Below are 13,015 nucleotides of genomic sequence, written 5' to 3'. Positions count from 1 at the left end.
TGGATCTCGGCTGTTGGGCACGTGGGCTCTCAGCTGTCAGACATGTACGCATACGTACACTTTGGCACGCATACAGGTGTCACTTTATGCCCAATTTTAACAGCCAGTCTGTCCGTCTGCTTCTCCCCAGCACCATCTCCTCCATCCTGGGTGCCTGGCTGGACCAGTACTCTGAAGACTTTCGCAAGCCCCCAGACTTCGCCTGCCTCAAGCAGCTCATCTTCTATGTGCGCCACAACATCCCCGGCTCGGACCTGGAGCGGAGAGCGCGGATCTTGCTGGCCCAGTTCCAGCAGCCGGAGCACAGCGAGACAGAGCCAGACGGTGAGCGGCGCTTCCTCCCCGTGTCCCTTAGTGCTCTGTGTGGTGTGTCCTGGGCTTCCCCAGTGACTCTTGTGAGGAGAACTGCATGTGAGGGCCGTCCGCGGGGCCTGGGTGGAATGGAGGAGGGTTAACACCCGGGAGGATCTCCAGAGCCGAAAAACCTGCCACGTGACCAAAGCCAAATGAATCCACCCTTAAATGAGTCTGTTCTGCCCTGCCCTGCCCTGCCCTCTTGAGCCCCTCGGACCCCTTCCTGCCCACAACAAGGAGTCCAGGTTGTAAATTACCCTGGGGGGGATTCAGACTGGGGAAGAATGCTGGCTTTCCTTGCAGTGGGCGGGGGTTCCTGCAGGCACCTCCGTTCGCCCTCCTGGCCTGTACGAGGTGGGGTCTGGGTCTTAGGGGCATGAGCGTGTCTGTTTGTGTATGAGGAGGGGAGGGCGAGCAGTGTATCAGGATGTGGGAAGGGGAGTTGGGGGAGGGTCTGGCTGTGGTGTGGGGGTGTCTGTATTCGGGGCTAAGTGTGTAACTGAGGAATGGAGGGTTGTCTCTTACTCATTCCCCGTCTTTCTCAGCTGTGGACCAGACCAGCTGCACCTTCCGGATAGTGGAGGAGAACGGACTGGGGGAGGAGAAGCCAGACTTCCTCGCCTTCTCCCAGGAGATGGTGGCTGAGCAGTTCACGCTGATGGATGCTGTGAGTATTGGCTGCTGCCTTGGCACTGAGTGCTCTGCCCATCTGCTTGGGGGCCCTGCCCGTGCGCGCTCTGCCTGGGCCTGTGATGCTCTCGCTCTCCTGCTTGCCCGTTCCCTAGAGAGACCCGTCTCCAACCCTCTCTTCCAGGAGCTGTTTAAGAAAGTGGTGCCTTACCACTGCCTGGGCTGCATCTGGTCCCAGCGGGACAAGAAAGGCAAAGAGCACCTGGCCCCCACCATCCGCGCCACCGTCTCCCAGTTCAACAGCGTCACCAACTGCGTCATCGCAACGTGCCTTGGGGACCGCTCCCTCAAACCGCAGCAGAGAGCCAAAGTGGTGGAGCGGTGGATTGAAGTGGCTCGGGTAGGACTGTCCTCTGTGATGCCAGCTGTTCCCCAGTGGGGTCTTTCTGGGAGGTCCCCGGCTGGTGCTTGAAGCAGTGTAGCCCAGTGGGTAGGGCACTAGCTTGGGAGTGGGTTCTAATCCCTGCTCTGCGACCTTGAGCAAGTCTCAACTTCCCGTGCCTCAGTTTCCCCCTCTGTAAAGTGGGGATAATGTTACCTGTTATAAAGCCTTATGAATGGGGCTAAGAATTGTAACTAATGGCAGGAACTCTACATCCCACCTACCCTGCCCCCACTAGAAAACTAGATCCCTCTCCAAGGAGCCCATGGCTCAGGCGGTGTATGGCAGAGGGGGACCAAACTGAACCCCCTCATCCTTGGGTTTGGGTAAGTGGGGCGCAGCTCTGACATTCCCCTGCCTTGGACTTTGATTCTGCAAAATGCAAACTCGGCCAGTGCGGTTCTGGAGAGTTAGTCGCCCGTTCCTGCGCGTGTGAAGTGAGACCCTTGTTTGGGGGGCCTAAGCCTGGGCTAAGACCTGAAAAAGGTTTGCAGGGAGGGGAGGGTGACGAGGGGACTTGAGATGTTAAGGGGCCAGGTGCCCAGCTGGGCTAAATCACCATAGCTCTGACGTCAGTGGAGCTGCACTGATTTACACCAGCTGAGGATCTGGCCCTAAACATCTCCGTGGCCAAAGGGGAAAGCCAGTAACCATTGCCTGGCTGCCATCTTTTGAACGAACGTTAAACCCTGCTGTCTCCCCTCAGGAGTGTCGCATCCTGAAGAATTTCTCCTCTCTCCGAGCCATCCTCTCCGCCCTGCAGTGTAACGCAGTTCACAGGCTGAAGAAGACCTGGGACGAGGTGTCACGGTGAGCGCAGCCCTTGGGTCCCATCGCCACGGCAGGAGCGTTGGCATAGTTTGGGGGTTCCCATCTCCGCCACAAGCTATAACGCTGCCTGACTCGCATCCCAGGGCTGTAGCCGGGGCCCGGTGACTGTGCAGAAAGCCAGGGACCAATGTAAGACACTTGGCTGTCTTATCGGCATGAGTAACGTAAAGTAGATCCCACATGTGAAATATTCCTGGATACCCTCCGAAATAGCAGAGCTACCTACTAGAGCTGTGATCAGCTGGGTCCTTCCCAGGGGCATGGCCCAGCCTGGAAGGGAATGTTTCATTCAGGCAGATTCCCGGGCAAATGATGTCAATAAATCCACACGGCAAAGGGGAAGAATGGGGATTCTCCCAGGGCATGCTGGGAAAAATGTCTGCGTTGCCCAAGAAAGGATCCAGGATACAAGCCGGTGTTTTGGGGAGGTGGAAATTTGGAGAATGAAATGGACTCGTGCTCTCCCAACAGCATGGGGCTTAATGAAGATGATTCTCGAAGGGGGCGTAGGCTTGCACAAGAAGAGGGGAAGAGAGCCCCAAACGGGATGGGGAGATGGGGACACCGGTGCTGATGCCTTCTTGTTTTGCCCCCGAACAGGGAGAGCTTCCGCACTTTCCACGAGCTGTCGGAAATCTTCTCGGATGAGAACAACCACTCGCTGAGCCGGGAGCTTCTCATTAAGGTACTAGGAGCTCAGTCTCTCTCTCACATGGGCTTGTTTCTGAACAGGGGTAGGGATGGGAGTTTACCCTGATGCTGCCAAAATTGCTCCAAGCTCATCCCTTCTCTTCCCCTTCTCCCCACCCCCCACCCCCCCGCCCCGCTGCTGCCGCACTAACCCTCCTGCATTCTGCAGTGCTGCTGGCTGGGTCTGTGAGTCTGCAGTGAGGCTGTGTGGCGCAAAGGGGATGGGCAGTGAAGTCTATAGCAGCACATGCCATGAGTTGCTAGAGGTCTTGAATGATCTTTAGAGCATGGCCCGTACATGCCAACGTACAGACACGGACTAAGTGTGCGCACACAACAAACTCTTTGCACCCTCTACACCCAATAGGAATGTATCTGGGAGCGTGGGTGATTTTAAAACCCAAATGAGGGTTCCCCCTGAAATATCTGCATCTCGGATGTTGCCGCCTTTTGCTAGGACATGAGCGTCAGGAAGTGAGAGCCTTGAAACTGACTGGGCTATTTCAGCTGCCCAAGATGAAGGGAGAAAGGGGCATATGGTTTGTAGACTCTTCCCCAGTTTTAACTGTCAGGCAGTGTTTATAATACACACAGGGGAAACTAGTCTTTTCATGGGCCAGATCCTCCGTCTGCTTAAATCAATGGATCTTCAGTGGAACTACATCAGCTGAGGGTCTGGCCCAGAACTTCCAACTAGACAGTTTCCCTTTAAGTCTGAAAGGGGCAGAGCAAGGCGGCACATTGTGAATGGCTGATGCCGACAGCCTGGACTGCTGAGCGTGGCTCAGTCCGGGGGCTTGGGCTGCGCCCAGCTCTGGCAGCAAGGAAATCCCCAGTGAGGGCAGAAGATAAGGAGGGGAGAGGCTTGTCTAGGAGAGAGGAGTGTCTGCAGAGGGATTCCCTCCCCTTATCTCCCTGGAACAGCGGTAAAGGAGCTCTGGCTGTGGGAGCCTGTGCCAGATGCAGGCTGTGAGATGAACTCCTGGACTGACTCCTTACGCCTGCACACGAGCTGGTCTAGTACGTGCAGCCAGCCCTGCTGCAGCCGCCCACGCCCGTTAGCTACCTAGAAAGGAAGTAGCCGGCTTGGTGGCCAAACCAACACTGCATCTGAAAATCTCTCTAGTGGGCCTGATTCTGCGCTCGTTCACACCGCCGTGGCACAAGAGTAACCCGGCTGATGGCAGCAGCATTACACTAGTGTGCAATGGGTGTGAGAAGAGTATTAGTGCCCGCTTGTTACTGTATTGCCCAATGCTTTCATGCTGGCTCCATGTAGGGCTGGGCTTAATGGGTCTGCACTGGAATCGCCTGGCTGCCAGAGGCCACAGGTTCAAATCCCAACATCAGAGGGGTGTGTATAGGACATTGTGCACCAGGTGGCTGCTCTGCCCCAGAGGTGGCTGCATTTTAGCAGCCCTGCACATACAAAGGGCCTGTCCAGAGTCCCGCTGATTTTTAGTGTGAGTGGTGAGTGCTCAGCCGTTCTTGGGCTCAAAGCTCGTAAAATGCTGCTCTAGAAATGTCCATCTCCCTGTCAGGGCGTCCACTCAGACATTCCATCCCATCGCTGGGGCAGAGATCACAAAATCCAAAAGGGAACAAAACATCCCTTTGATGAGCTATTAATACGTGCGTGTGTGTGTGTTTGATGAGCTATTAATACGTGTGTGTGCACAGCATATTCCACCCGATACGAGTCTCCTCCTGTTTATAGCGTGCATGCTCAGCTTTGATTGTTCCCCCCGCCCACCCCCATAGAGACAGAGGACTTGTCTGCATGGGATGCTATACTGGTATAAGGTAGGGTGTGAATTTAAACCATTCTCGCCATACCAGTTTAACGCCCCTTGTGGACACTCCTGTTCCCGTAGCCTGGTTTCACTTGAGCGAATGTCGCTCTGGAAGCTGTTTAATACTAGTACCCGGCTCTTTATCTAGCGCTTTTCACCTGTAGCTCTCAAAGTGCTATACCAAGGAGGTCAGTGTCATTACCCCCGTGTACAGATGGGGAAACTGAGGCACAGAGGGGCTTGCCCGAGGTCACCTAGCAGGCCAGTGGGAGAGCTGGGAACAGAAAACCAGGTCTCTTGCGTCCCAGGCCAGTGCTCTGTGCAGTAGGCACCACTGTTTAAAATAAACCAAAAAAAGCTACTCTTAGTCTGGAATAAGCGTGTCCGCATGGGGAGTTGTGCCAATAGAACTGGAGCAGCTGAACTATACTGGTATAATTCTACACCAGAAGTGTCTCCCATGTAGACGAGCCCTTTGCCCCTCAGCAGGCGGGTGGCACGTCTGTAACCCTGCCTAGGTGTGGTCCTGTGTTCCCTGCCCTACCTGAATTTCTGACTGACCGTGTGAGCTGCGGGGCAGAGAACGGGACTTCTCCTGGCTTTGCAAAGCACTGTCTGAAATCTCTCCCCGGGAGGCCTGATCTCCACAATCAAGGATAGCCTCTAGTAGGGACGTTAGATCAATAAGCCAATTTATGTTGTTGTCTTCCCACCAATCCAGGAGGGGACGTCCAAATTCGCCACCCTGGAGATCAACCCAAAGAGGGCCCAGAAACGGCAGCAGCAGCAGCGGGAGATGGTGAGTGGCGTGGCCGTCCATTGCTGGTAGCTCGCTCAGAGCTCTGCAGCTGTCGCTAGTGTGGGACTCACCCTTGCGCTCTCTCTCCTTTTCCAGGGCGTGATGCAGGGCACCATTCCCTACCTGGGTACCTTCCTCACAGACCTAGTGATGCTGGATACCGCCATGAAAGACTTCCTGGATGTAAGTATAACCCCCCCGTCCCTCCCCTTTTCTGCCTGGCTTCCCTCACGAAGCCCTGGAGCTCCCAGGAACTGGCGGAGGGAGGCTGTGTCTGAAAACAAAGGGCTGGATCCCTGCATGGTGAGACTCCCATGGGTACCTTGCTGAACTCACGCTGCCCCCTAGCGTGATGCAAGGCCCCGCCCATCTTGCTCTGCGGGATCGGTTGCCGGGGGAGGGGTTATTGGCGGCTGCGGGGAGCGTCCCTCGCAGGTTCGCTGTAACCTTTGTTTGATTTCTGTCTTTCAGGGCGGGCTGATCAACTTCGAGAAGAGAAGGAAGGTGAGAACTGTTCACGGACAGCCGAGCTTTCAGCTTGAGCACAGCTGGGTTGGAGGAAAGGGCTGACTTTGTGTATCCTGGCAGCTGGGGTCCTGCGGATGCCCCCGCCCAGTTGGGGATGGTTTGGCTCCCTCATTCTGCAGTCTGTAGCATTGAGGCTTCAGTAGCTGGCTTGGGGTGGTTCCCCAGGGCTCTGATTCCACGTGGGGTGCCCGTCTAACCGACATCCCTCCCTCGTGGGGCGGGAGTGTGGGGGGCTGGTCAGCCAGTAGGAGTGGGCCTCATTCTGTCTCTGCCTGGGTTCCCGGCAGGAGTTTGAAGTCATCGCCCAGATCAAGCTGCTCCAGTCGGCCTGCAACAACTACAGCTTCACGCAGGAGGACCGCTTCGTGGAGTGGTTCCATGGTGTGGAGCGGCTGAGCGAGGCTGAGAGGTGAGCTGGGCCCGGAGCCAGGGGCTTTAGCTGCCAGTCCCTCCGCAGGGACCCGGCACCTTCCTCCTCCTCCTTCCTCCAGAGCGTGGGCTGTTCTGCTGCTGCTCTGCCGCCTGGACCCACCGAGGGACCCTTTGTCTCCTTCAAATCCAGGCTGCTGAAAATCCGCTGCTGAGATCTTAGGCCCGTGGTTCTGTCCCGAGCAGCCTCCCTGCAAACCCCAACGCACTGGGAAAGGGTGCAGGGCTGGGGACCCTGCAGACTGACTCCCCCAGAACAGGGGCAGTCAAAGCACCTGGAGCCTGCCCGCTCCTCGGTTGGCAGGCTGAAACCCCAGGCCTTGGCCCACGACCCCACCTTGCACCCCAACTCCTGACGCTGTCAGAAACCCGCAGTGGCCCTAATGCTGCGGGTGGGCTCCAATCCGTTCCCTCCCCGGCACTGTTAAATGGCTAGCTCTGGAGGGGGACCCCAGCCTCACCTGGCTGAACCTCTGCTCTCTTCCCCTCTCTTAGCTATAGCCTCTCGTGTGAGATCGAGCCCCTGTCCGAGTCGGCCAGCAACACGCTGAAGGCCAAGAAAAACACTGGCATCATCAAGCGATGGAGCGAGTGAGTCTCTCTGCTCTGGGCCCTGGTGAGATGGGCTGCCCAGAGCTAGCGGCCAGGCCATGGGGGGGTGGGATTGGGGTAGCTGCTGGCTGGCATGTCTCCCTCCAGCCCCCTGCTCTTGACCCAAGGGCTGCGGGTGAAACCAGACCCTGCAGCAAGCCTGAGAAGGGCCCCAGCCTCCCTCCTCGGGGCAGCAGGATCGGCTCCAAGGGGAACGAGTCGGGTGGCCCAGCCTCGTCCCAAGCGATGCCTCGGCAAAGGCCGCGCGACAGGCAGGGAGTCAGGCCCAGAGCCGGATTGGACATTGGCTGGGGTAGAGGCCGTATCTCCATGAAAACTGCTAAAGAACCAGGCCCGGCTCTGGCGCTAGCAAAGGGTGCTGTGAGCCAGGAGTAAGGGGCGATGGCTGAGCTGGAGCGGGAGGGGGATGCTGGGGGGTGCCTGGTTGCAGTGAGCCCAGATGTTGGGCCCCGGGACTGGGATAGCAGGGGTTGCTGCACTTCAGGCTGGGGCTGCATTAGCACATCTTGGTTGTGGGGGCAGGGTGAGGGCTCATGCTTACAGAAGGGAGCTGATGGAGCTGGAGTGCAGGCAGGACCCTGGGATCTTTGCGCTCTTTATAGAGCAGAGGGAGCTGGGCCTGGGGCAGAAGCTGCAGGGGGGTGGGTGCTGTGGGGCAGGTGCCCCGGGGGGGGGAGGGTGCAAAGGCTGCAGGGGGGCATGGGGCAGGTGCCCTGGGGGGGGGGGGCCCGCAGAGGCTGCAGGGGGGCATGGGGCGGGGTGGGTGCCCCAGCTGCACGGTGCATGTCAGCTTTGTTCCCTCCTGACCATATCTGTCTCTGCCCCTCTCCTGCAGCCGGCAGGTGCCGAGCGCTGAGCCCTGTGCCAGCGTCAGCTCCCATTCCAAATCCTTCGACCAGCTCAAGTGCGGGCAGTACCTGTGCAGCGGGGACACGGCCGACTCGGTCAGCGTCACCTCCGCTGGCTCCAGCAGCTCCGACGTGGAGGAGATCAACATCAGCTTCAACCCCGAGTCCCCCGACTGCCAGGAGAAGAAGGTACGGGGCAACTCGCTGGGCTCTCCTCGCGCCCAGGCGATCCGGAGCCAGGTGCGCCCATTGCAGCCCCGCCTCTCCCCTGATGGCTGGGGGGTGGGGGTTCCCCACCCGCGTCTCCTAAAGGCTGGTTCTAACCTGGAGCAGATGGGAGGTCGAGCCCCTCCCCTTCCGTCCCTCCTGTCCAGGGCACGAGTGGGGGTTGTCATTGCGAATTCCCTGCCCCCCCTTCCTCGTGCCTCCAGCAGAACCCCACCTTCCCCAGCTCTCATGAGCTTCCTCGGCCCCGGGGGCGCGGTTGGGGGATAGACACCCCTTTCCTCTCTGGATCGAGGTGCTGAAGCTGGTGCTTGTCCCTCCTTTCCCCCAGTTCTGGGAATGCACCTCGCTCTCTTCCCTGGACACGTCGGGGATCGGCTCTGGCTCCAGCAGTGCCTCCTCCTCCTCTGTCTCCTCCACCCCGGTGACGGCCTCGCGCACCCACAAGCGCTCCGTCTCGGGCATCTCCAGCTATTCCTCCCTCTCCCTCCCCCTGTACAACCAGCAGATCGACGACTGCTGCATCATCCGGGTCAGCCTGGCCGTGGACAACGGCAACATGTACAAAAGCATCCTGGTGAGCACTGGGTACCGGCAGCGCATCCAGGCGGGAGGGGGCTAGTCGGGGCTGGGGAGAGCCTGCAGCGTGCCCCATCTCAGAGCCTCCTCGGGGGAGAGGGGGGGTTTGATCCTCACGGCACCTCCTGGCAGAGCTTGCAGCGGGGATTGCTGTACTAACAAGCAGGGGGGCATGGGATCCATCTTCGGCCTGGCAGCCACTTCTGGGCCCTGGTCCCTGAGCCCTGGACTGATGAGCGCTCTCCCCTCGCAGGTGACGAGCCAGGATAAGACCCCTGTGGTGATTCGCAAGGCTATGGCCAAACACAACCTGGACGGGGACCGGCCGGAAGACTACGAGCTCGTTCAGATCATCTCCGAGGAAAGAGGTACCTAGGGGTGGTTCTGGTGTCCCTCACAGCCTGAGCTGCCCGTCTTACGCTGGGGTCTGTCTACACAGCAGCTGGGAGGTGTAATTCCCAGCTCGGCGAGACGTACGTGTGCTAGTGCCCTAAAGTAAGGCCTAAATTTTAACAGGGAGAGAAACAGGAGGTCAGATTAGACGGTCTCCACAGTCCCTTCTGGCCTTGGGATCTACGAAAACAGCAGGCGGGGCTTGGGCTAGTGATGCGAGGACAGACCTCAGATCTCCGGAGGGGCTGTACTCGGGTGGCTAGCCCCACCTGCTGGGGCTACACTATTTCAGCACACTAGCCTGTGTACGTCTGCCCGCCGCTGTGTCGGCAAAACCTGAGCTGGAGCTGTCCGCAACTCCTTAGAGGGGATGTGCCCCCCAGGGAAGGAGTTACTGGAGCGGCTTCTGCCGTCACTTCCTGGGGAGAATGTTCTCCTAGAGTCCTAAAAGAAAGGATGGCCCGGGGCTCAGGGTACTGGCCCAGGGCTCAGGGTACCAGCCTGGGCGGCTGGCGACCCAGATCCTGTTCCCTCTCCACCACAGACTTCTTGTCAGGCCTTGGGCAAGTCGTGTAGTCTGTGTGCCTCAGTTTCCCCATCTGTAAAATGGGCCCTACCTCCCAGCTGCTCTGGAGCCAGAGAGATTCCCCGTGATCCCTCCCAGCGGCTGTGAGGCAGCCCCATGCTGTTCTGTCTGTCGGGGAGGTGAGCACCAGCTCTGTTATGCTGAGGCTGCAGCACTCGGCCACAGTTAAATGTGAGTCGGCGGCAGAGCTGGGGCTAGGACCCAGGGGCTCCCTCGGTCCCCACATACCCTGCACAGTCCCAGCCTTCCTGTACCTCAGCTCCCGACTGCCTGCTCCTTCCCCTTCCGCGAAGGCAGCCAGAGCCTGGCAGAACCCGTGGGTGACTTAACCGAACTCTCCTTGCAGAGCTGAAGATCCCTGACAACGCCAACGTCTTCTACGCCATGAACTCTGCCGCCAACTATGACTTTGTGCTAAAGAAGAGGGGCTTCTCCAAGGGCGTGAAGATCAAGCATGGCTCCAGCTCCACCTTGCCCAGGATGAAGCAGAAGGGCCTGAAGATTGCCAAGGGCATCTTCTAGCCATGGCCTGGCCGTGCCCCTCGCTGACTGGGCTTTGCGGGCAGCCTGCTCTGGGCCTGGCTGCTGGTCTGTCTTAACGTCACCCAGCCTGGGTGAGGGGAGCAAGTCTCGCCTGCGAGGAAGGGTGACACGCTCTCCTGGAGCTGAATGCGCGGGTGTGGCTGTGGCCTCTCGGTCGAAGCCGGCGTTCCGATCCGGTCTCTCTCCGACACGCAGGATGGGTTTTTAACGCCTTCCAACGTGCGACGCCGCTGTGGCCGTCGGGTTGCCCAGAGCTGGGACCTGCCTCTCTGCCTTAGGTGCCTTCTGTTAGAGCGGAGAAGAGGACGATTCACCAAGGGCTCCCTTCACCTCCCGCAGGAGCAACAGAGCTGAGCTATCAGCTCTCCAACGGGGTGTATCCCCTCCTGTGCTGAGTTGGGCCCTGCAGCCACTTGACCTCCTGCTCCCTCGTTCCCCTTCTGGGTAAACTGGCAGCATGACCATTTTGCATCGTCCACCTGCCCCTGGGGAGCTGCACTTTGCCTCTGGACCGTTCCCCTAGGGGAGTTAAACTGGAAAACACGCAGCTGCTGCTCCCTGGGATTTCTAATCCCATCAGTTGGGGCAGTCTGGGGGTGATGACCTGGCCAGTGGATTTGGCGGCTCAGCTCTGCAAGGCTGCTTTGTTTTTACTTTCTACTGATCCTCTGGATCCTCCGGGTTGGACTCCTGTGTCCCTCCAGCTCCATCACTTTCAAACCTGCACCAAAGATCAAATGCCAGTGTCTCTTCGTGGGCCAAAACTACCCAGCCGGAACTGCCATCTGAGCCAGGAGGGGAGGAGCCAATTTCTGTACAAACGTCTGTAAATAGAGACTTTCTTTTTGGTTGGGTGGGAGAGGAGCAGCCGAGTGGGGCTGACTGCCCCTGGCTCCATCCACCCAGCCCCCAGAAAGTGCCACTTACCTTGGGCTTTAAAAAGACTTTTTTAAACATTTGACAGTGAAAGGGGGGGGGAGGGGAGAGAGCAAACTTTTGTAAAAACAAACCCCTGATGTTTACTGAATTTTTTCAATATTTATTGGTTGTAAATAGGACCATCAAACTTGTACATTTTTACTAACCCCTCCCCACCCCCCACTTGTCTTTAAAGTTGCTGGGAGCCATCTTTGTAATGGCTGTGTTCTGTTGTGTGCAGGGGTGGACGTTTTTCCACATCCCTTTTGTTTCTTTATCACTAACAGGGAATTGCTTCAGCCGGGGAAGAGAAAAAGCCGAGTTTTTAAATCACTGAACAAAACACTCCCAATGGGGGCTCTCTGTTCCTCAAGCCCTTTCCTGATATGCACCTGCCCCTGCCCATTGTAGCAATGCTGGTGTATCCCACCCTGCCAGCTCTGGGAGCAGACAGGCCCTTTCCTGAGCAAGCCTGGAGCAGCGCTAGCCTCTGGGAGCTCCGGCTCTTAGGAGCCAGTTTTGTAGAACGCTGGTGGAAGTTGCCCCCTGAAATGCTGGTGCTGTGACTTGAGCCGCGCCGGGAGGAAAGCTAAGACACAGGGCTGTAGAGGGGGAGCAAAGCAGGGGTAGTGTCAAGGTGCAGGGAGAAAGGGGAGGGATGCTCTTATCACAGCACGACTATCCAACGCGTGCTCACCTTTCACAGGACCTGCCTGCTCTGCCCTGCCAGGAGAGACTGTTGGATGTCTTGAGCTGCTGCTTCTGGGCTGGGTGGTAATTCCTAGCAGGGGCTTTGCCTGTCACGCTGGAGGGTTGCTGCTTTGGGGTCTGGCCTGGGCACTTTGTAAAGGGTGTTTGTTCATGCATCTGCATGGGCCTAAGCTCCAGGAAGTGACCTCTCTGCTCTAAGAGCTGCTGGGTGCTTCCCCCCCCCCCCCTCTTTGCTCCTGCACATGAAGGGAGCCATGGCCTCCTTGAAGCAGGAGCCTCTCCTCTCTCCATGGCTTTCTACAGCACCTGAGCTGCTCCTGCTACCACCTGGCTGTGGCCCCTTTGCCAGGCATAGCACTTAACAAGCTGGACCTCCTCTGCTGGAAGCTGAATGAGTGACTGCACGGCTGTGCTGCAAACCGACCCCCTCCAGCCTGTCCCCTCCTTACCGGAGGAGGATTGTCGTACCACAGGAGCCTGCGCCATGCTGCCCTGTTGGCTGGGAGGAAGAGATCCTTCGCCTCCAGGCAAGATCCTTCGCCTCCACTGCAGATCAGCCAGCCTGCAAGGCTAGGGCGTTCCCTTACCCTACACTACGCTGTGGCAGAAAGTGCCTAAATGCTACCATCTTGTGGGGGCGCCCTGGCTCCAGAGATCCTACAGGGTGAACTGTCACTGTGAACTATTCCCCTTACCTCCCTAGGAGAATGTGAATTTGAACACACCCGCATGCCCACAAATTGACCCCGCCCCCACTTCCCTCTCCATTGCACAGCTGCCTGCTCAGTTTATGTACTGCTCTGTGCCTGAACACACGTGCCCACTGCTGAAATTAAAGGCAGGGCAGGGTCGACTTACCTGTCTTTCCAGGTGGGCTCCGCACGCCCCTGTAGCTGGATGTATTATATGTATGTATTTTGTAACACGACTTCAATGAAGGAGCACACGGCAATGTAATTAGTCTTTGGAATAAAACACCAATGTGCAAATGTCACAGCCCGGAGGCTGGAGGCGGTTTGTCCTCAGGGGCTGGCCTGACACGAAAATGGGAAAGGACAAAGGCCTGTGCTGCTCCTGGGAAGCCCTTGGCTTCTCACCAGCCAA

General features: G+C 58.0%; 1 protein-coding gene across 8 annotated transcripts in view; it reads left to right on the top strand.

Moving 5' to 3' along the window:
• RALGDS (ral guanine nucleotide dissociation stimulator) overlaps positions 1-12,905 on the top strand; it is a 103,034-nt gene extending 90,129 nt beyond the window's left edge. For 4 of the 8 annotated variants that reach the window (XM_065572270.1, XM_065572269.1, XM_005293274.5 and 1 more), the window contains 14 exons: positions 131-324; positions 900-1,021; positions 1,169-1,384; positions 2,133-2,236; positions 2,858-2,942; positions 5,462-5,539; positions 5,636-5,722; positions 6,011-6,043; positions 6,355-6,476; positions 6,992-7,087; positions 7,944-8,145; positions 8,513-8,758; positions 9,014-9,128; positions 10,086-12,905. In XM_065572270.1, the coding sequence (XP_065428342.1) occupies positions 131-324; positions 900-1,021; positions 1,169-1,384; positions 2,133-2,236; positions 2,858-2,942; positions 5,462-5,539; positions 5,636-5,722; positions 6,011-6,043; positions 6,355-6,476; positions 6,992-7,087; positions 7,944-8,145; positions 8,513-8,758; positions 9,014-9,128; positions 10,086-10,261 (1,876 nt within the window). In that variant the 3' untranslated portion in view covers positions 10,262-12,905. Of the gene's footprint in view, positions 1-130; positions 325-899; positions 1,022-1,168; positions 1,385-2,132; positions 2,237-2,857; positions 2,943-5,461; positions 5,540-5,635; positions 5,723-6,010; positions 6,044-6,354; positions 6,477-6,991; positions 7,088-7,943; positions 8,197-8,512; positions 8,759-9,013; positions 9,129-10,085 lie in introns of all 8 variants that reach the window. The other 4 variants (XM_005293276.5, XM_005293275.4, XM_005293273.5 and 1 more) reach the window with 1 other exon arrangement.
• Positions 12,906-13,015: the final 110 nt, after the last annotated feature.

The sequence above is a fragment of the Chrysemys picta genome, chromosome 18 (genome assembly GCF_011386835.1).
Source record: "Chrysemys picta bellii isolate R12L10 chromosome 18, ASM1138683v2, whole genome shotgun sequence".
NCBI lineage: Eukaryota > Metazoa > Chordata > Testudines > Emydidae > Chrysemys > Chrysemys picta.
The sequence above is the reverse complement of the archived record's forward strand: the minus strand, read 5'-3'. Positions and strand labels throughout refer to the sequence as shown.